Here is a 22,925-nt window from a genome sequence, read left to right as displayed (position 1 = left end):
GCACCACCTAATAACACTGAGTTTTCAAAACACAGGTAATATAGGAAAAGGATAAAATGATCTCTCAGTTAGTTGTAGTTTTCCAGGAAGGACATGTAGACATTCTCATGAGAAAATTTAACAGATACAATCACAAAATAAAGTTAATTTTTTTTTTAAATTTATTTACTTCAAGACAAGGTCTTACTGTGTAGACCAAGCTAGCCTTGGGCTCACAGAAATCCACTGCCTTGGTCTCTTTCTTAAGAACTGGCGTCACCTTAGGGAATATGATGTTAATTCCTACAATCACAGATACTGTCAAAATGTCAATACCCAGATGTCACTAAAGGTTGCTAATTTGCTACAGTTTCAGAATTCTGACTGGACAGTGCAATAGTAAAATGCAGATTTGTCATTACTTTGATAGGTGCATGCTATCTTTCCATTCCAAATGGCCAGTGATGACAAAAAACAGGAAGTCCTAAGATAGCATGGCATAGTACTGTGCAATGGGGACACGACACAAGTTTCTACCTCCAAATATGGTGATTTCAAAATCATGCCTAAAATACTTCAGAAATCTCCAACTGTCATAAAACTTAAGAATGTTTAAATATGTTATATTTTTAAAAATACTCCATATGAATTACTCCATTTGCTTAAAAAATAAAAGTAGCCCCTTGTTGAAAATCAATCTGATTTTTTCATGGGGATGATCACAAGGGAAAGTCTGTATTAGTGTAAATCTTAAAGGTTCAAAAATGGAAGAAAAAGTGACATAATAGTTTAAAGATATCAGAACTTCACAGTCAGAACCATCTCTTTTGGAAGCTCTTCAAGCATTAAAGGTGGTTTTTAGAGAAACTGAAACGTTGCCAGGCTGTCAATTTTCTTCCTCAAATAACCAAAATAAATTCACTAGGGCTAATTTGCAGGAAACAATGTTTTATCCTTTTTTTTTTTTTTTTTTTGAAGGGATCTAGCTATGTTGTCCAGGCTGATCCCCCAGACCTCTGGGCTTGTGAACCCTCTTTCACAGCCTCTGCTACAGCTGGGACCCCAGGAACACACAACTTCACCCAGCTTGTTTTTCTTTAAGAAGAAAAAAAAATAATTTTTTTTTTGTTTTTAATTTTCTTGTTTTAGATTTTAGAGACAGATTCTCCTTATGTTACCCAAGTTGTTCAGCCATATCTCCAACTCACCATCCTCCTGCCTCTAAAAAACAAGCTTTACTACATTGTATAGTTAAGCGATATAGCGGGATTGTATAAGATACATGTGTATTACATAAGATACAAGGGTATTAACGTGGTTATTTAAACTAACCAAATGAACACACTCATCATGCCAGTCACCCTCATCTACTCAGGCATGGCTACAATGTACTCACTTAGCCGAAAACTTACTATTCCTAACTGCCACTCTAATGTGCACTAGCTCAGTCTACTAGATCATCATGCAGGTTGGATACTTTGTATCAGTTTGCCTATATCTTCAATTTTCTTTTTGTGGTCCTCAATTGTATTCTTTCATCAAACCAACCACCAACAGACAATCAACAACCGCCACCAATGTCTACTTTTAAATGCAAATTAAAACACTACCAGAATGCACACGCCTCTTTCACAAAAATTAGTGTATCCACCTTTTCCAATTCTATTTGCTCCTGTAAACACTCCACAGGCTGCCATACAGTAAACCCACCAGTCTATAAAGAGTGGATTTTAGATAGTCTGTTTACCAATCAGGGAAGCAGATGTGTTTCTTGTATTAAATTTTAAAGGGTATTAATTAGGAACATTATTAGAACACAGGAGGCAAGACAGGACCAAGACAGGATCCTCACAGAGGTCAGCAGGATCCCAGGTTACTTCGGCTTTTAAGCACGGATGGGTTCACTTGAATTAGCACACCTGCTGCAAAGCAGCTCCTGGCAGGCACCTGGATGATGTGCCAGAAACTGTATATAAAGCTGCCACACTTTCCTTTAGCAAAAAACTGGGATTCCCACAGTCTCAAAACCACAATACCATACCCTCTTCCTTTCTGAATTTTACCTGAAAAATTAACTTGCCCTTGATAAGAAACACCAGGCTCCAGAGGACCACATCCCCCAAACCATTAGCCATACTTGAATCCGGTCCAGGAAATAACCCAACAACAGCAGGTACCCTACCTGTTTCACAACAAAGTTCAAGTGCCTCAGAGGACCCCAGATTCTCCCTACTCGATGCCAGCAGGCTTAGTAGACAAAGACTCATGCAGCCCTGACACACTGTTGACATAGGGATGGAAAGAACTGTCACAATGACACCCCAGGAAATGACTGAGCACCCTATTCATCTTATGATACTCACTAAACAAGTGCTGGGTATCAGAGCTCACTGAAGCAGAGTTCAGTGTCAACATGGAGCAGGAAGAGGCTTCTTGGAGCCCTGCTCCTGCACAACACCTCCGTTTGAGAAAGGAAGCACTTAGAAAGAAAAAAATAAATATGAAGAAAGGGTTCTTAGGTGTCCCAAGAGAGTCAGACTCCCAGGGCAGAAAGGCATTTTAAGCATTGAACACCAATCTTATGGCTATGAGGCAGTCAATGAGGGAGGCATTGACTACAGGTGACTCTTGAACATTTGCAGTGGGATCAATCCTAAAGGAGATGTGCTGTGGGTGGGAGCCACATCAGAACTAACTGCAGATTTAGCAGGGAGGATTAAAGCCATTAAGGCTATTTCCACCTGGTAGGTGGGACTGCTAGGAAAGTTTTAGAATTGTCTTCCATTTCTTTGGGATGGTGCTATTCTAGTCTTGGTTCTGACACAAACCAGAACTGTCATCTGGTATTTTCTAGTTTCACTTCTTATTCAAAAATCTAACAATAGTTTCCTTTCTCAAGCAATATGATTATGATAACTTAGTAAGAAAATAATATAAAGACAGCCATAAAGTAACCAACAAGCACTATTAGGAAGAAAAATTACTTCAAGGGGGCAAAAATGGGACAGATTACAAAAAACACAACTGTGATCACAAATACCTTAACTAAGTTTTTCTAAAAAGGTAATTCTAAATGCTGATTATAAGATTCATTTTAAGCTGGGTGATGGTGGTGAGCACCTTTACTCTCAGCACTCATAGGCAGATCTGAGTTTGAGGCCAGCCTGATCTAAAAAGTGAGTTCCAGGAAAGCCAGGACCACACAGAGAAACCCTGTCTTGCAAAACAAAACAAAACAAAAAAAACAAAAATCATTTTTTTAAACAAAAATAATTTTAAAAGTGAAATGACTGTTTCATTTCTAGTATCTGGAGCCCTAGGGGTGGGGGTGGTTTCTGTATTACTCAAGTACTTGCAGACACAAATAAGTAAGCCATTAACACTATGAAAATGGAAACAACTGAGCACATGACACATGCCTGCAATCCCAGTTACGGCAGGAGGATGATGGAGTTTAAATTACAGAGACTAGTTTAAATTACAGTCAGTCTTTCAAAAGACCAAGGGTGAGGAATTAATCAGTGAAGCATTTGCAAGCATGAACAGCAGAGTTCTGATGCCCAAAGATGCAAATCTACTACCCCAGTGTTTAGGGGACTGGAGCGCTCTGGCCGGCCAGCCAGCTTACAGAATCTGTTAGAGACAGGTTCAGGGACAGAACATGTCTCAGAAAAGTAAAGTGGACAATGACCGAGGAAGTCATCTGACACCACACCACACAGGGCACACACACATGCACACACAAACATGTACATATGTTTACCCTATACACAAACCAAAATAAGGTATTGAGGCATAGCTTGGAGGCAGATCATTTGCCTAGCTTGTGCAAGGCCCAGGGTTTGGCCCCTAATGAAGGAGGGGAGAGGGGGAGAAAAGGCTAAATGAATGTAACTTCTCTTCAGCTAACTGCTAAAACACAAAATAAACACTGCCCTAAGTTCTCTAGGACTGATTATTCTGTTGTCCACAGGCATCATGAAATTTTAAAAAATGTGCTTTTCCCACAGTGTTAAGCATATTTACCTTTTGTGATGCCAGGTATGGATTTCAGGGCCTAATATATGCTAAGAAGCAAATGGTCTACCACTGAGCTACACTATATATACACTTGCCTTAAGAGGCTTATTTTAAACGTGAAAAACTCAAGGATATATACTTGGTAAGTGAACTTTGTCATTGCTCTCATATATAAAATCATTTTTCTATATTCATTTGTTAAAATACTGCTCTGGGAGGGGTAACTCTAGACTACTTCTAGTTTATCAAAATGCTCATTTGTGGGGGGGGGCGGGGGCGGCGTGGGGGGGTGTTGGGGGGGGTGTGTGATCATCTTTCTTTTTCTCCTTTGCCAAGACATGGTTTGAGTATATCCTAAATCAGCCTTGAACTCATAACGCATCACAGGCAGTCCTCAAATTCGTGGAGCTTCAGTCTTGAATGCTAGGATTAGAGGTTTTCACCACCATGCCTGGCTACAAAATTTTCATTGAGGAAAGAATATTAAAGAAACAACTTAACAGTTAATACCTCCTACCTACACTGTACTAACTTATTTTAAAAAGGCCATCTTCAGGTGTCAATGTCCTTGAGTTTCATCAGCTAAGGATAATGTTCAGGCTACTTGGCAGGTGACACATTCCTCAGGAACTCTTTCCTTGTGCATTTAAATGCCAAGCTCAATTATGCTGTCAGCGGAGTAAGCAGAAAGGATTGTACATATTTTAAACTAGGGAGTTGACTGGCTGTCCCTTCTTCCTGCCTTGATGGAAAGGATAATGGGCAAAGCTTTGAGTCTGATCCCCCAAATACTGAAATCACTCTCAAAGAATCGGATCTTCTAACGTTGCCCCAAAGGCTGCCAAAATTCCCATTAGAGCATCCTATTTTTAGTATTTGCAATCGGCCTTTTAAATTGCATTCTACAGTACAATGTGCTTAACTAAGTTTACCCAGAAGAATAAAGACACTTCCTAAGGCTTTAATCCCTTTAAACATAGCAAAGAATTTTAAGCTTTCAAATCTTTTTTTTTTTTTTTTTTTTTTTTTTTTTGAGCTCTAAATTTAAGTCTCGCAAACATGCACATTAAAAAGAAAAGATAAAATGTTGGCCCAGAGGGAGGACAAGGAGCGATACAACTAGGCGGCTCCTGACAACCAAAGAGGTGACGGTGGAGGGAAAATAAGGTTTGGGGGCAAATAATAACCACGCGCAGGAAAGCGAGCACAGGAGACGGGCCACGGAGCAGAGACACCGACGCGGAGTAGAAGACGCAGGATCCCCGGGGAGGCGAAGGCGCGCGGAGAAATTGGCGCGATGCGCGACAACAGCATACCCGAGAGGGGACGGATGAGAAGCGACCCGCTGCAACTCCCGGGGAGGACAGCGCCCGGGGAGGAGCAAGCGAGTGTCCCCAGCTCCCCGGCCGCGGCGAGCCGGCAGATCCCCTGCAGCCCGGCTGCTCTTCTCACCTGGGCATCCGAGGCCACGCAAGGGCTACCGGCGTGCGCCGGGTCTGTTTCCAGCCCCGCTTGCTGACATGGCGGCCGACGAGCTGTCACACAGCTGGCTCCGGTCTCCCGCGGCTCCGGAGGATCGGACACCACCAGCCTTCCCGCCCCGCCTCCCTCCGCGCGCCCCTCCCGGCTGGCCGCCGGACCGAGGAGCATAGAGTGCGAGAGGCTAGAGAGGAAGCGCCCAGGGCGGGCGACCATAGAGTTCCAACCCGGACACACCCGGATAGTCCACTCCTAGGCGTCTGGGGGCGGAGCCTGGGCGGAAGCGGAAGCGAGTGAAGAAAAGGTTGGGGCTCGGGAGTTCGCATGCGCCGTTTGTAGTGTTTTCTTCCGCCCGGCCCACTGAGGCGGAGTACTGTTGCACGTGGAATGTGGTGCTCCTTGCTTTGGGCAGAAGCCAACCTAACTGGTGGTTGTGGTGGACGTTAGAGCAGGATGTGGGGCCCGGCGATGGGGCTGCCTTCGCGGTTGGCGCTGTCGATGTTTGCTGGTCCCGGTCGCTCTTGCATTCTGGGGTCTGGAGCTGCGACGCGGAAGGACTGGCAAGCGAAGCACTGTCGTGGCTTCTCTGACTTCTACATGCAGCCGTTATTTGATCCTGACCTAGAAGAGTCACCCTTTTTTGCACCCAAGATTCGATCCGAGCCTATGCGTTACGTAGCATGTAGGAAAATGGCCAAGAACCTGGTACGAAACCTGCTCGGGTACCACAACCCGTCCCGTCAACTTTTTCTAGAGTGCAATCCAGGTGAGATGGACAGAAGGTTTGCTCTTAATCTTTATGTCTTTCGAGACAGGGTTTGTCTGTAATGCTTTGTGCTGGAACCAGCACTGTAGACCAGGTTGGTCTCGGACTCAAAGAGATCTGCCTGCCTCTGCCTCCCGAGTGCCGGGATTAAAGGCATGAACCACCAACGCCCGGCTCTAAACATTCAGATAGTCTATGAGTGAGAAGTAAGCTGCAATCTTAAATAGTGGTTTTTCTTCTAGAAATTGTGAGATTTGTTGAGGACGGTAAGTCTTGCTGTCACTGACATCCTGGAATGCTCTGTTATTTACCTGTTGTTATGTTGTGGGCTTAAGTTAACTACCTAATCATTTTTTTACAAATGTAAAGAGTCATATCTAGGAATGTTGTGAGATTTTAAACTTGTGTAACTTGTGTAAAAGTCTTTGAAAGAGACTATGCCCAGGTTGTGGTGGCATACTTCTTTAATGCCTGAGAGGCAAGCTGATATTGGAGTTAAAGGCCAGCCCGGTCTGCATAGCTAGTTGTAGGATAGGACAGTCAGGATAATATAGAGTGACCCTGTCTCAACACACACACACACACACACACACACACACACACACACACACACACACACACACGGAAAAATATATATTAAACTGGGCTTGGTGACACAGTTTTAATCCCAGCACTTGGGAGTCAGAACCGGGCCAATCTCTGAGTTTGAGGCCAGCTCTGTCTATATAGTGTGGAGGGGGGAAGAGAGAGGAAGGAAGGGAGGAAGAGAAAGAGAGACAGAGACTGACCATGTTGTTTATTTTGCAAATAAAGTTTGTTTGTTTGTTTGTTTCCTGTTAATACACCAGGACCTGGAATCCTGACTGAGGCATTACTTAAAGCTGGTGCCAGAGTGGTTGTCTTTGAAAGTGAAAAGTCTTTTATTCCACATTTAAAGGTATTATTTTTATGTTCCTAAAGTAATTTGTTGTTCCAGTCACTGACTTTGGGTGGGTTAGAGAAGTGAAATTAAGTACATAATTTCTTCTTAAAGACTTTTAGGAACCATGTCTAAGACTGGGACCCATTGAGTCTCTAGTGCTTGTTGAATAACTAAAAGCTTGGGAGTTCTGGGATCTGTTTTCTGCTTCCTATGGGGGCCCAGAAATGATATTTTAAAGTATGACTCATTGACATATTGGGGGTTTTTAAATAACAGCCAATTGGAAACTTACAGCTATAGCCTCAGAAATAAGGTATCTCTGCCTCCCTATCTCTTTACCTTAGTCCTTCAAATGGAGCCTTAGAGACCAGAACTCCTATTCCCACAGGGCAGTCATAGAAACTAGGACCATCTCACAGCAAAGCAAGACATAGCTTGTGATTATTGTTAGCTTTCTGTGTGAGCTGCCTGTACAGATAGTCTCTGACCCACCTCATTTTATAGTAGATCTTAAATCCTTTTTTCCCCCAAGCCCTTACCCTCTGTCCAGAAGGAAGAGATGCACAACCACAAAAGAGGCTAAGAAGCTGAACACAGGCCTGGGGTCTGTTCCCACCTTTGGTTGGTTATAGTAGATCACACTCTTTATGCAAGTTCATCCCCACATAGCAGCCATTGTTCATTGATTGTAAGCATAAAATTGGTACTTTCCTCTAAATCTAGATAGAACCACTTGTTACATAAAGCTGCAGCTAGTAAATATGTTACACTTTTCAATTGGTAACCTACCTTCTGTTAAATGAGTATAGTTTGTTCCCCTAAGACCAGGAGGGAACATATCACATATTCCCCTTCCTTTATAGTATAGCTGAGTGATCTGTAATTGTTCACTAAGCTTGTGTGTTCATCTTGGTCGGCTGTGCTTTGTCCCTGCCTTTTGTGAGCTTAAAATTCAAGGATGTGTTAAGGTTTATTAGTGGGTCTGCGTAAACTCTTGAGTTAGTTAAGACTTAAAATGTAGCAAAAACGGGGTTTGATATGGTCAAATGCAGTTGCAGAGTGCTGGGTTTTGGTGTTTATTTTTATTTTTTTTTTGTTTTTTTTTTTTGTTTGTTTGTTTGTTTGTTTTTCCCCAAATGGTTGTTTTAGTGCTTCTAAGTCTTTTACAGATGACCCATTGAGAAGAAATTAATTTAGAAAACACCTATTTATGCCAATTTCTTGGTACAGTTATGCTCAGTGGTAGGACAATTAGTTGGTCTAGCATAAAGAAGGTCTACTGTACAAACCCCAATGGTGACCGTGAGCCTGGCAGATAAGTGCCACATGCCTTTAATCCCACAAGTCCAGCACAGTGGAAGAGCCATTAGGTTCCATGGCTAAGTTAGTCTACATTGGAAATTTCGGACCAGACAGGACTACATAGACTTTTCCCCCCAAAAGTAGAGAGAGCGACCCATGGTAGATCAGGTTGGCCTCATCCTGCTTCTGTCTCCTAAGTGCATATAATCCTAGTATGTAGGAGGCAGAGGCAGAAGAATCACCCAAATAGGTCAACCTCATCTACATAGTAAGTTCCAGGCCAGCCAGTGCTACCTAGTGAGACCCTGTTTTAACATTCCCCACACTGTCCAAAGGAGACAACTTTATAAACATGGAAAGCAGTTAACAAAAAGAAAGGAAAATTAGTTGGTGATTTTTGTTTTTTATTTCAGCTTTTTGAGACAAGGTTTCCCCATGTGTCCTGGCTGTCCTGGAACTCCCTCTGTAGATCAGGCTGGCCTCACCTACCTGCCTCTGCCTTTTGAGTGCTGGGACTAAAGGTGTGCGCCACCCCGCCTGGCTTGGTTTTATTTTTTAATGTGGTGCTGGTGGTTGAATCCATGGCCTTGTACATGCTTTCTTAGTACTGTACTACTGAGCCCCACAGGCCCCTGAGGAAGGAAGGTTCCTTTTGTTTCAGACCTCTTAGAAAACTGTTTCACTTTGATCATGTTTTTCCTGCGACAGTTGATTTTTAGTTCCTCTGTTAAATTTGAGATATATTAATGTTTGTACCTTCACATAAAATCTTTGAATTTATTTTATTTGAGGTACTGTAGTGCCTTCCTGGGCCTTGTGAATGTTTGGCAGATATTCTGTCACTAAACTTTATACATTCCCAGCCCTTGCATTTTTATCAGAGATAGGCTGATCTTAAACTTACTGTGTAACCCATGCCCTTCTCGAATTTGTAATTCTCCTGTGTCAGTATCCTGAGTGATGAAATTGTAGATGTCCTGCAGTGTGCTCAAGCTATTTAAGATTTTTACTTATTGTTGAGATAAGAGCTTTGGATTGTAGCATGGTGTACATGATGAGATCTCTGATGTTACTCCTTGTCTCTTCAGTCCTTAAGGATGAATTTGGATGGATTGCTACAAGTGGTTCACAGTGACTTCTTTAAAATTGATCCTAGACATCAGGAAGTGTTAAAACCAGAATATAATTCACGTGTCATTTTTCAGAATTTGGGAATAAATCCAGTTCCTTGGTCAGCAGGTAATTCTTTATAAACAGCATTTTCTTTACCGATATAGCTCATTTGTTTACTAGATGTATATGTAATATATAGTGAAATTTAGATTTTTCATTTAATAAGCAACTGCTCTTACACTAAGCATGTCATTCCTTCTTTCTGCATATAAATAACCATTTTATTTCTGTACAGGAAAAGTTGTGTATTAGGAGGGCTTAGTTATTGATTTTAAGTGTATATATTCTTGTACATGGTACTGCATTACATAAGATTTTTCATATAAATACATGTTTAAATATGTATTGCTTATATAAATTCCCTTTCATATCACCTTGTCTTAGGGTTTCTATTACTGTGAAGAGACACCATGACCATGGCAATTTTTATCAAAGAAAACATTTAATTGAGGTGGTGGCTTACAGTGTCAAAGATTTAGTCCATTATCATGTCAGGGGGTATGGTGACTGGAAGAATGGTGGTGTACAGACAGACATGGTGCTGAAGAATTCAACGTGCAGATGCAAAGGCAACAGGAAGTGAACTGTCTCACTGGGTGTGACTTGAGCATATGAGACCTCCAAGCCCACCTCCATAGTGGCACACTTCCTCCAATAAGACCACACCTACTCCAGAAAGATCATACTTCTTAATAGTGCCACTCCCAAACCATCTTTTTATTTAAGATTCTTTATATATTTATTTAATTTAGTTTATATTAAAATTACATACCAATCCATTTCCCTCTCCCTCCTGCCCTCCCACTCACTCTTCCCACCATCCCCCTGCCACCTCCCATCCACCCCTCAGAGAGGCGAGGTCTCCCGTGGGAAATCATCAAAGTCTGTCACATCATTTGGGACAGAACTGAGGCCTTCCCTGTTTCTAGACTAAGCAAGGCATCCTTCCATAGGCATTGTGTTCCAAAAAGCCAGTTCATGCACTAGGGATATATAGTGGTCCCACCGCCAGTAGCCCAACAAACTGCCCAAGCCACCCAACAGCCACCTGCATTCAGAGGGTCTAGTTTGGTCTTGGGCAGGTTCCCCAGCTATCGATCCAGAGGCAGTGAGCTCCCACTCGCTCTTTTTGTTTGTTTTGTTTTTGAGACAGGGTTTTTTTCTCTATATGTAGCTGTGGCTATCCTTGCTGCAACTTGTTTTGTAGATCAAGCTGGCCTCGAACTTATAGATCAGCCTGTTTTTGCTTCCCAGATTAAAGGCATGTACCACTTCACCCCGCTGAGCATTTTGACTATCATGAGGTGGAAAGGTTCTGGTCTTGTCTGTTTGGTACTCTAAATGCATTATTGCTTGAATGGGCATGTCTTTCCCTAGATTCAGGACTTTTTGCTATGATTTTAATTAAAGCATTTTCTGTGCCTTTAGCATGACTCATTCTTTTATGCACATGATTTGTAGATTTTGTCTTTTTTATAGTATTCCATAGATCTCAAATGTTCTGTGCTACCTTCCAGTTAATTTATTCTTATCATTTTTGGAATGTTCCAATTTCTCTACTTTGTCCTAAGCCCAGATATTGCATCTTTACTTTGATCTGTTCTACCAGTAAGGCTTTCTGCAGAGATTTTTATTTGACTTCCTGAGTTTAATTTTCAAGTATTTCTATCTACTTTTTGAATTGAAATTTATATTTGTAATTAATCTTATCTCATTAAGCCCTTTGTAGTCTCATGGAATTTGTCCAGGATTCTATCGGTATCCTCTTTTGATCTTTTTGGATATACTTACAATCCCTAATATACCCCTAAAAGTAGAACAGTGTCTGTAGAAACAATCTCTATCACTATTAACATATAATAACAGTCAAATACACAATTCCCCTTAAGTGCCAATCATTTTAGTAAGTACAGGAACACTGAGGATATGTTGTGTATCAAGATATTAGTCACTGTGAGTATGCATGAAAAGGAAAAAGGTAGATAATGATTCGTATTGAGCTGGTTGAGATAAGGGGAAAAAAATGAAACGGGTAACAATAGGAACTGCAGGATATCAGTGAACCAGTTTTAGCTAAGGTAAAGAAATACAGAACCTTTTTACAAATGGTGTAGTGTGGTTACTCCCATGATTGCCAAGAGGAAAGGGTATTTTTTCCTACTATCTCTTCCTTCTGTCATTGCTGTAGACAACTGTCTTAGGTGACTACTGCTGTGATAAAACACCATGACCAAAACACCTTGTGAGGGAAAGGGTTTATTTTGCTTATATTTACACACCACTGTTTGTCATGGAATGAAATTAGGACAGGAACCTGATGTCAGGAGCTGATGCAGAGGCCCAGAAGTTCTTACTGGCTTGCTCCTCATGGCTTGCTAGGCCTGCTTTCTTATAGAACCCAGGACCATCAGCCCCAGGGATGGCAGCACCCACAATGGGCTGGACTTTCCCATCAATCACTAATTAAGAAAATGCTCTATAGACTTGCCTACAGTCTGATCGTATGGAGGCGTTTTCTCAATTGTGGCTTTCTCTTTTCTGATGACTCTAGCTTGTGTCAGGTTGACTTAAAACACTAGCCAGCATAGCAACTTTTGTGTTTTTCTTTATTTCCATCTTTATGTATGTGTACATATTCATATGTGCACATATAAGTACATGTGTATGCATGTGGAAGCCAGAGTTTGATGTTGAGTGTCCTTCTCAATGACCCATATCTGTCACTGAACCTGGAACCTATTTAGGTAGACTGAACAGCAAACCCTGGGGATCGGGATCAGGTTCTGATGCCTGCACAGTAAACTCTTCTCTGACCCATCCTCTCCCTAGCTCTGTAGTTTCTCATTTTACCTTCATTACTAGACTAGACATTTTGGGGGCATTTAGCCACTTCTTCTAATTATGTTACCCAGCTGTCATCAGTTATTTCCCTGGTGATTCTAGCACATCATACCTGTAACTGAAATAGAGTCACCATTGTTAACTTACTTTGCATCAGTAAAATGTGATCATAGGAAAAAGTTTTAAGAAACTTGTGTTTGTATCCCTAACAGGTATTCCTATAAAAGTATTTGGAATCCTACCAAGTAAATTAGAAAGACGAATACTTTGGAAAACTCTGTTTGATCTGTATTCCTGCGAGTCTATATACAGATATGGACGAGTAGAACTGAATCTGTTTGTTACTGAAAAAGAATTCCAGGTGGGTTGTCAACAGCTAACTGGTATTGCTACTGTGAGAGTGCTATAGAGAATGCTGTAATTGTTCTCTCTCTGTCTCTCTCTCTCTCTCTCTCTCTCTATATATATATATATATATATATATATATATATATATATATATATTTATTTTGGTTTTGGATTTTCAAGACAGGGTTTCTCTGTGTAGCTTTGGAGTCTGTCCTGGAACTCATTCTGTAGACCAGGCTGGCCTTGAACTCAGAGAGATCTGCCTGCCTCTGCCTCCCGAGTGCTGGGATTAAAGGCCTTCACTATCAATGCCCAGCAAGGATGCTGTAGTCCTCTGAGGAACTTCAGCTGAATTTTTAATTTGGAGCCCTTGACATTTGAGAGTTTTAATTATTTGTACAGTTTGGTGACATTAAATATAGTCATAGTATATATCCAGTACTTGCTGTCTAGCTCCTTTTTTATTTTTAATGTATGTGAGTGGTCTGTCTTTCTGGGCATCAGATCCTATTACAGATGGTTCTGAGCCGCAATGTGGTGACTGGGAATCAAACTCAGAACCTCTGGAAAAGCAACCAGTACTCTTAACCACTGAGTCATCTCCCAGCCCACCCAAAATTCTTTAGCTATGCCACTGAACACTTAATTCCCCATGTTCCCAGTTCCTCAGGCTCTAGGAACCATTATCCTGGCACCATCTTGTGAGCTTGGCTTTGAGTCATACTACATTTGTCCTTTTGTGGTTGGCTTATTTCACTTAGCATGGTATCTTCATGTTCCATCTGTGATAAAGTGTGTTGAAACTTCATTTTTTTTTTTCTTTTTGAGCCAAATATTATTCTGCCGTATGCACTCACTAAAATTTATCTATTCATCCATGAAAGAACACTTAGCTGCTTTCACCTCTCAAATATTATAAATAAAGCTGCCACACATATAAGTTCTTGCTTTCAGGTTGTGACAGTGGTGGTATGCAGGTGGATGTGTAATGGCAGAGATCAGCTTCTGCTGTCATTACTCAGGAGCCATCTACTTTTTCTTTATCTCTATTTTATTAATTCATTGATCTACTTATTTGAGAGGGGTCCCTCCCTAGGATATTTAGTTTGCCATTTGTCTAGGCTAGTTGGCCAGTAAGCCCCAGGGATCCTCCTGTCTCTGCCTCTGAGCAATGAGTTACAGGTGTGAGCTTCTGTACCTGGCTTTTCCATGGGTTCTGAGGACCACACTCAGGTCCTCAGGCTTTTGTGGCAAACACTGTATCACCTGAGCTGTCTCCCCAGCCCTTTTTTTGGGGGGGGGGGTTTGATTCATATATGTAGAACTTGGATTGCTCCTTGGTAATTCTACATTTAATTTTTAAGGAAATGTCATACTACTTTCCTTGCTAGATACACTGTTTTACTTTCCCATCTGTAGTGCACACGGTTTTAGATTTTTCCCCCTATCATATTTGTGTGTGTTTGTTTGTTTATTTAATTTTGTGAAGTTCTTTTTGTTTGTTTTAATTTGTTTTTTGTTTGCTTGTTTTTTGACTATTGGTTTTCTGTGTAACAACCCTAGCAGTCCTGGACTTGCTGTGCTTGAACTCACAGAGATCTTCCTGCTTCTGCCTCCCAAGTGCTGGGATTAAAGGCATGCACCACCACATTCAGCTAATTTTGTGTTTCTTACTAGTGTGTGAGTGTGGATACACACATGCCACACCATATGTGTGGGGGTTAGAGGTGTGTGCCAAGGATTGAAACCAAGCTGGCAAGCTTGCCCAGCTACATCAGCTCATTGGACCTTTCCTCTGTATTTTTGACACTGTCTCATAGTTGGTTGAAGTACCGTTTCTTTCATTGTGTTAGTGTTTTCCTAATGGCTAGCTGTGTTGGACATCTTTTTTATTTACTTACCAATCATTGGTATATAGTTCCTGAAGCACATTCTACCAAAATCCCTTATCCTTTTTTATTTTTTTCATCACCCTGACTAACTTTATCTTTGATAGAAGGGTATATCAACACTTCTTTCCACCAAAAATAGAATATGTGTTCCAATAAAAACATCAGAGGATGTTGACCCTGTAAGACAGTGGAGAATGGGAGAAAGCTAAGCTGAAACTCAGTAGCTGCTTGGTCATTTCACAATTATATTCCTAAAGCAGAAACAGGGATACCAAATGATAGAAAAATAGCAAATTGGTTACCACCATGTTCTTTTAGATGACCTTTGTTGTATGAAGATTAATTCAGATGAACTGTCATTATCTTGGCAAGTTTGGCCTGGCTTTTTTGGGAACTCTGGCTGTCCCTAGCTTCTGGGAAAAGTAAAATAAACAACATGGGTTCACCTTGGTGGTGTAGAACTCAAGTCCAAGTGGCTCAAGTTTGACTTTTAGTCTGCTCTTTGGGAGTCTGGTGCAGGGACAGCAGGCTCTGCTTTTCTCCTTTTTAGTGAGAAGGCACCCTGCATCCCTGAACGATGCTGTTAGAACCTGCTAATGGACCACAGTGCTTCCTGGGGGAAACTTTACCCCAGTATAATTAACAGTGCCCATTTGTACATAAAGGGACCCTTGGAAGGAAAAGTGGTACAAGAAATGAGGGAATGTGTCCTCACCCAGATAGTAAATATTGGCTAGCTGTGTAAAGTGATAGTAGATAATACACATATATAATATATAAACAAAAAATGAGAGCAAGGGACATAACAGTGCTCATCAGGTTGTAAGTTGGCCACAGTGGCCAAACCGGTGATCCAATTATTTGGGAGGCACCTAGTGGGTAGAGGAAGAAGGATCAGAATTCAAGGTCATCCTCCAATATGTAGTTGTAGACCAGGTTGGGCTATATGAGGCCCAAAATTTTGTCTTGCTTACAGCTTCTTTAACATGGACTTTTCCATGGGATCCTTCCATTCACTGATGGTACCATCCTTAATGTCCAGCAGGTGCACCCCTTTAATCCCAGCACTTGGGAGTCAAATGCAGGTGAATCTCTGAGTTTGAAGACACCCTGGTCTACAGAGTGAGTTCCAGGACAGCCTGGGCCACACAGGGAAACCCTGTCTCAAAACAACAACAACAACAAAAACATTTATTTTGTGTATGTGTGTACACCCAAATTCACTGACACTCATGCACATCATTGTTAACTGTGTGAAAGTCAAGGAAAAACTTGCAGGAGTTATTTTCTCCTACCATGTTGGTCCCAGGGACTGGACTCAGGTCATCAGGTTTACCCAATAAGCCATCTCGCCATTCTCAGCCATAACATTTCTTGATGCACAATTTAGTAGCTCACCTAATATATAATTCTAACATACCTATCTTTCTCCATAGTACATGCTGTTCTGTTGTATTGTTGTTGAATCCATAGTTTAGAAATTGTTTCTGTCTTAATTGTGTCTGTGGCTAAATGATAACTTTTTCCTATTTGTGTTTGTTAGTTTTTGAAACAGCCTTGCTCTGTAACCTGGGCTGGGAATGGAGCTCACTATGTTGCCCAGGCCAGCCTTGAACTCAAAGGAACCCTGCCTTAATCTCCCTAGTGCTGAGGTTACAAGGTGTTTGCTACCATGTCTGGTCATTACACATGTTTTTGTTTTAGTTTTCCTTAAATAAGATTTCCCTCTGAAATGTCACATTATTAAAAGTAATTTCATATGTAGTATTTTTTTTTTGAGATTTTGTTGAATGTATGTCTGTGTACCATGTGCATGTAGTGCTTGAGAGGGTCAGGTGAGCACATTGGCTCCTCTGGGTCTGGAGTTACAGATAATTGTGACATGTCACATTGGTCCTGAGAATTGAACCTGGGTCCTCTGGCAAGAGCATCCAGGGCTCTTAACTGCTAAGCCCTCCTTCTGGCCGGTGGTTTTGTTTTGTCTATGTTTTTATTTAGATGTATGTATTTATGGCTATGTGTGCATGTACTTGACAGATCCTAGGAGGTGTTGGAGTTATAGGTGTAACAATTCTTGATTCATGATTTAATAGCTTACAGTTGTGAGTTCCAAGTGGCCTTTTGTCTGTAATAGGAACCAAATTCCGTTTCTCAGGAAGAATAGCATCAAGGGCTCTTAGCAACCCAGCCCATACAGTCAGTTTTATGTTGATACCATGGGTTTTCAAAAATGAAAACTCTGCTTAGAAATACTTATGGTTAATGTTTGTACTTAGTTCTTATCTTTTTGGTTTGTTGAGACAGGGACTCGGTATGTAGTCCTGTCTGTCCTGGGACTCTCAGAGATCCACCTGCCTCTGTCTCCTAAGAGCTGAGATTAAAGGCGTGCACCACCACACCTAGCCAGTCCTCATCTTTCATTTAAATTTCTAGATGCTATTAAGATGTTAAAGTTAAGATCCAACATTTGATATTGATTATGTCTATGTAACATAATTTGTCTTTTTTTTGTTTGTTTGTTTTTTTCACTAGAGACTAATGGCGACTCCTAGGAGGCCAGATTTATATCAAGTATTGAGTGTACTTTGGCAAGTGGCTTGTGAAATTAAGTTTATTCAAATGGTGAGTAAAAAGTGTCAGATGCCAGGGGAAATTTATACCACAGAAGCTGGTAAGCACAGACCATGCACTAAAAGTTAATTTAAAAAATTAATTTATTAAAAGATTTAATGTCATTATTTTCCAACTTGTTTAGGTTTTTTGAAATAAAGGGTGTCATTATGTAGCCCTACCTGGTCTGGAACTCCTTACATAAATCAGGCTGGTCTCAGATTCACAGAGATCCTCCTGCCTCTCCATCCTTCTTTCTGAGATTAAAGGCATTTACGATCACCAGTTCTTGAAGGTTGAGTAATGCTGATACTTGTTTGGCATCTTTTTTCTCTAGTCATAAAAATAATATGATTACTAGCTCATAATAAAACTAGGAAATTTGCTGAGTGGTGTTGGCACACGCCTTTAATTCCAGCACTGGGAAGCAGAGGCATGTGGATCTCTGAGTTCAAGGCCAGCATGGTCTACAGACCTAATTCCAGGATAGCAAAGGCTATACAAAGAAACTGTGTCTCAAAAAAATAAAACAAGAAAGTAGGAAACTTGGTTTGTTTGAGGCATGCTCTACAAGAAGGAAATTTTATGAATCAGTACTGTAGTTCTATAGCCCAGAAATCATTAGTGACATACTTTATTCTTCTGTTTTTGTATGCTTTTCTTGTCTTTTCGGTTTTTTTCTTTAATATAGTGAATATTATTTTGCTTTGTTTTATGAGACAGGGTTTCATTATGTGTGTTTTGACTAATGAGAACCAATTAACAGAATTGAGGAGCCTTAGGCCTCATTTGAGATCTCTGTAAACTAGAGAGAATGTCCTGGTGTTGAAGAGAGGACTCAGTTGGTAAAGTGCTTATAGTGCAAGCACAAGGACCTGAGTTCAATTCCCGGCACCCATGTAAAAAGAAGCCCATGGCTCTAACCCCAGGGCTTGGGGAGGCAGAGACAGGAGGATCCTTGGGGCTTACTGGCCAGCTGGTCCTACAGAAACCATAAGATCCAGTTCAGGGAGAAAACCTTACCTTACTCAAAAGTAATATGGATAGAATGAGAAAGCAACCTACGACCTTCACACACATGTCCATGTGCGTATGTACCACAGAGACCTACCAAAAAAAATCTTGTCTGTTTTCTTCCTCCAGGAACCTTGGTCGTCATTTAGTGTACATACTGAAAATGGATGCTCAGAAGACTCAAAGCTTGGGGTAAGAAACAGCGATGCTGTTCCTGTTCATCATGCTTGTTTTCTTTAAGCTTTTCTTCAGAGGCTAGAGAGATGGCAAGAAGAAAAAGAAAGAAAAGAAAGATTATCTTTTCTGTGTTAATTTAAATTTTTCAGTAGTAAAATTATGCATACTTCTGTGTGTACACACAGTCAGTAGATGTATGTTTAGAAAAAGATAAGGAAAAGACTAATCAATAACACTTTTGTATTCTTGGGTCTGCTGGTGGTGTTCCTCAAACACAGCAGGAACTCAGTTCATGTTGGTGTTGTGTCTGGGCTCTGATTTTACTATAGTCACAAGCCTGTCACTTTAGCTGTCTGGGTTAGATAAAGGATTCTGTCTGTGCTCCCAGCCCATGAGGTGGTGAGTGGTTTTCTAGGCAATCATTGGGTTTGCCCCTCCGCCCAGGAATGGAGTAGGACCTTCTTCCCATCACCTGTTTTATGGCGAATGTAAGCAACACTGCTCTTTGTCATATACAGAATAAAAATTTCATCCTTCTAGATTACTGTCTGCTCAGAATTCTGACATGGCACTGGCTACAAAGTGTTAGGCCATCGGTTAAAAAACCCAGAGACATGTGAGGATGTGCAGCAAGTGGTTTGAAGGAGTAAGGATCAGTGCTTCACCCTGGTAATAGTATATGACTGACAAAAATTATTTTCTCTCTAGGAATCATCCAGATCAATGAAACAAAATCTATATTTTATTCAAATGACTCCTCGTAGATCTTTATTTACAGAACACTTAAGTCCATTGAACTATGATATATTTTTCCACATGGTCAAACACTGCTTCGGGAAGCGCAGTTCCCCAATAATACAACATTTACGGTAAGAAGAAATTCAGTGAAGACAAACTATAAAAGTAGTGATTTAATGTGACTATCTCCTGTGTTATAAAGTGGATTTTCACACTATGATTTAGAGTAAGGTATGCCTGTGTTTCATTTACTTGTTAAAAATACTTCCTTCTGGACTGGGGAGATGGTTGAGAAGCAGCTCACAATTGCCTATAATCCCAGTTCCAGGGGCTCTAACAACACCCCCTACTTTGCCCCTATGGGCACCACACACACAGCATGCACACACCTACCCATAAGATAAAATTTAAAAGCGATTAAAAAAAAACAAAAAACAACAAAAAAAAAACCTTTCTCCCAGTTGTGCATTCTGTTTCCATATCCCTCTGACCTTGTTTCATCTTTAAGCAGCAGAATCTAGGATACTCAAAGGCTAGTTTACCTTTTTTCACTTTGTATTTGTTTTTTATGTATGTGCACATGTTATTCCTGTGGAGGCCAGAACAGCATTTGCATCCCCTGGAGCTGGAGTTCTAGAGCTGCTTATGTAGGTGCTGAACTCAGGTTCCCAGGAAGAGCAGTAAAAACTCTTAACCGCAGAGCCATCTCTCCAGTGGATGGGGCGTGTTCTCCATTCGCCTTGTAACTAGCAGTCCCTAAAGTATTGTCAGAAGATATAAAAAGTGTTAAAATAGTTATTTTAATTAATCATCATTTACCATGTAACCTTAATGCTTCTGCTGACTAGAAATATTTATTTTTAATGTATTTGTTTAGTTATTTATTTTGAGATTGGATTTTAGATAGCCCAGGCTAGCTTAACTTTTGGTACAGTTAAAGATGACTGAACTTCTGACCCTCTGGCCTTTACTCCCCAAGTATTGGGATTATAGATGTGTAGATGTGCACCATCACACTATTTACATATAAATGACAAACCCATAATCTCAACTCACAGGACCTTAGGGCAGAAGAATTAGTCACATGAGTTCAAAGCCTATATTGTAAGTTCCAAACCAGACTGAGTTATAGAGTAAAACTAACTTTTAAAAAAAAACTTCATACACTGCATCTGGAGAGATGGCTCAGTGGTTAAAAGCACACACTGTTCTTCCTGAGGACCTGAGGTCAATTCCCAGCACCCATATCAGGTAGCCCACAACTGTCTGTAACCCCAGCTCCAGGGCCATCTCATGCCTTTAACCTCTGTAGGCACCTGCATTCATGTGCACATAACTTAAAAAAAAAACAAAAAAAATTAAACTAAAAAAAAACAAAACAAAAAACCTCATACACATGGTGGTACAAGCCTTTAATCCCCAGTACTTGGGTGGCAGAGGCAGGTGGGTCTCTATGAACTTGAGTCTGGAATAACTGTTCAGTCTCCTGAATGATGAGATTACAGGCTTTAACATTTATTTTACCTAAATATTTCTTATCTAAACCAAGTATGATATAGTACATACCTATAATCCCAGCACTTGGGAGGTAAGGTAGGAGTTCAAAATCATCTCTTACAGAGAGCTAACATACATATATACATATATACATATATACATATATATATATACATACATACATACATATATATATATATATATATATATATATATATATAAACGCTGAAATAAATTTAATTATGTATCCTAGTCATTTTAATTGAACTTAGGGGGTGGCTGTTGGATTTAACTGACAGTTATGTGAAAGGGAATTAAGCATGTTTTCTTGATTTTTCCTTTTCAGCTCACTGAGTACTGTTGAGCCTATTGACATACTGAGGCAGGTGAGAATAAAACCTGGAGAGACAATACTTAAAATGTATCCTCAAGACTTCAAAAGACTTTTTGAAACTATAGAGCGTTCCGAAGATTGTGTCTTTAAATGGGTCTATGATGAGAGCTTGGAGGATATTGTACTCTAGGAAAGCAGTCTATAAGCCATGAACTACATATGTTTATCTATTTATTTGGAAATTATGAGACAAATAAAAACTGAATTTCAAGAAGTTCATGCACTTTCAACAGAAGAGAAACTATCCTTGTTTGGCACAAATGAGGAAAAGAATTTCTTCTGAAGTTGATACCTTTGATGCACTGGAAAAAAACAGTGATTGCAGTTTTATTCAAAATTGAATAAAATGGAAAGTTAAGTTGTCAATTTGATGAATCAAATTTGTTTTGTTTTAAATTACTATCTGCTGTAGATAATGGTAGAACACATACCTAATTGTCCAAGGTTCTGGTTTTGCTCCTCAGCACATGAAACTTAAAAAAGAAATCTATTTACTGTAAAGGTCAATAGGTATAAGGTACTCCTAGTTGTAATTTAGTTTACTTAAAAACAAAACAAAACAAAAAACCAAAAATCCCTTTGGTCAAACATCTTTAAATATTGAAATTTTCTCCATTGCCATTGCTTGCATCTTCCTCCAGTTTCTGTACTATTAAGCTTATAAAATAAACTGATTTCACCAGCCATGGGGTGCAAGTCCTGGAAGATAGAAGACCCATCAGTTCAATACCAGTTTCAACTGTGTAGTGAGTGTATGTGAGCCACTTTAAACTTATTTCAGAAAGTTTATGTTTCAGTATGTTGAAATGGATTATCAGGTACTATACAATGTAATGTTTAAATTTTAGTATGTTTTAACTTTTTTAGAAATAAAAATTTTGCATAGTATTTTATAGTTTTTTGTCTCTAAGTGCATAAGAGAAATGCTAAATGGACTCCAAACTTATTCACCTTAGTTCTTTTGTGTGCAGGGAGTGTGCGTTCAGTGAGTAATTCTGTCTGCAATTGAAATTTGAGGACCTAAGTGCAGTGGTGTGCCTCTGCCACTGCAGCAGTGGCTGAGGTGGGAAGGTTGAGTGAACAAGAGTTGGAGACCAGCCTGGGTGGTGGTGGGGTCAGGGACAGGTAAAGCATGTATCTGATATCTGTAAAGAACACTCAGGAGTCAGATGCTGGGGTAAGAACCTGAATGATCAGAGAAGTGATGGAGAAACCACCAGTGACACCCCAACCCCACCCCCCCACACACTCCCACACCCCCACCCCATCCCACCACCTCCACCGCCACCAATTAAAAGCAAACTGCAAACTTTATTGCTAGTCTTTGGGAACATCATAATGCAATTTGGGAAAAAAACAAAACAAAACAAAAAACCACATTTCACCCTTTTTGTCTAAATAAAAAGGGAAGGTTTTAACTCTGATACAGAAAAACTGTTTATAATCCCAAGAACAATTATCAGGTAAGAATTACATTCACGATGTCTAGTTCATATGCATTTGGCAAATTCGGAGGATTTGCCTATCGTGGTGAGTCCAAAGTTTTGTACTTAATTCATTTTATATCTGAACTTGTATTACCTACCCAAAACTTGTTTTAGACCTCAAAACATTTTCTTAGATAAACAGTTAGAGCTTCTTTTGTGAGTTTCTTTTCTGAATTTGATAACAAGGCAAACTGTAACTATAACCATCTAGTCTTCAAGTCCGTCACAGATTTCCTCTGTAACATTGGGTCATTCATCTTCAGCCTTTTGGCCTAAAATATCCGTG

The 22,925-nt window shown here is 40.3% G+C and overlaps 2 protein-coding genes across 2 annotated transcripts in view; one reads left to right on the top strand and one right to left on the bottom strand.

Moving 5' to 3' along the window:
* Positions 1-5,709, bottom strand: part of Cnst (consortin, connexin sorting protein) — an 86,452-nt gene extending 80,743 nt beyond the window's left edge. The window contains exon 1 of the mRNA XM_051186395.1: positions 5,452-5,709. Within this exon, the coding sequence (XP_051042352.1) occupies positions 5,452-5,694 (243 nt within the window). The 5' untranslated portion in view covers positions 5,695-5,709. The remainder of the gene's footprint in view (positions 1-5,451) is intronic.
* Positions 5,710-5,913: 204 nt separating this feature from the next.
* On the top strand, positions 5,914-21,366 carry Tfb2m (transcription factor B2, mitochondrial). Its single transcript, XM_051186399.1, has 8 exons — positions 5,914-6,244; positions 7,093-7,181; positions 9,557-9,707; positions 12,695-12,843; positions 17,255-17,344; positions 18,476-18,538; positions 19,232-19,392; positions 21,105-21,366. Exons 1-8 carry the CDS (start codon positions 5,932-5,934, stop codon positions 21,280-21,282), a joined length of 1,194 nt encoding a protein of 397 aa, XP_051042356.1. The 5' UTR covers positions 5,914-5,931; the 3' UTR covers positions 21,283-21,366.
* The last annotated feature ends 1,559 nt before the right edge of the window (positions 21,367-22,925 follow it).

This window comes from Phodopus roborovskii, unplaced genomic scaffold (genome assembly GCF_943737965.1).
Source record: "Phodopus roborovskii unplaced genomic scaffold, PHOROB, whole genome shotgun sequence".
Classification (NCBI taxonomy): Eukaryota; Metazoa; Chordata; class Mammalia; order Rodentia; family Cricetidae; genus Phodopus; species Phodopus roborovskii.
Note: the sequence above shows the minus strand (reverse complement) of the source record. Positions and strands in the feature narration are given on the sequence as shown.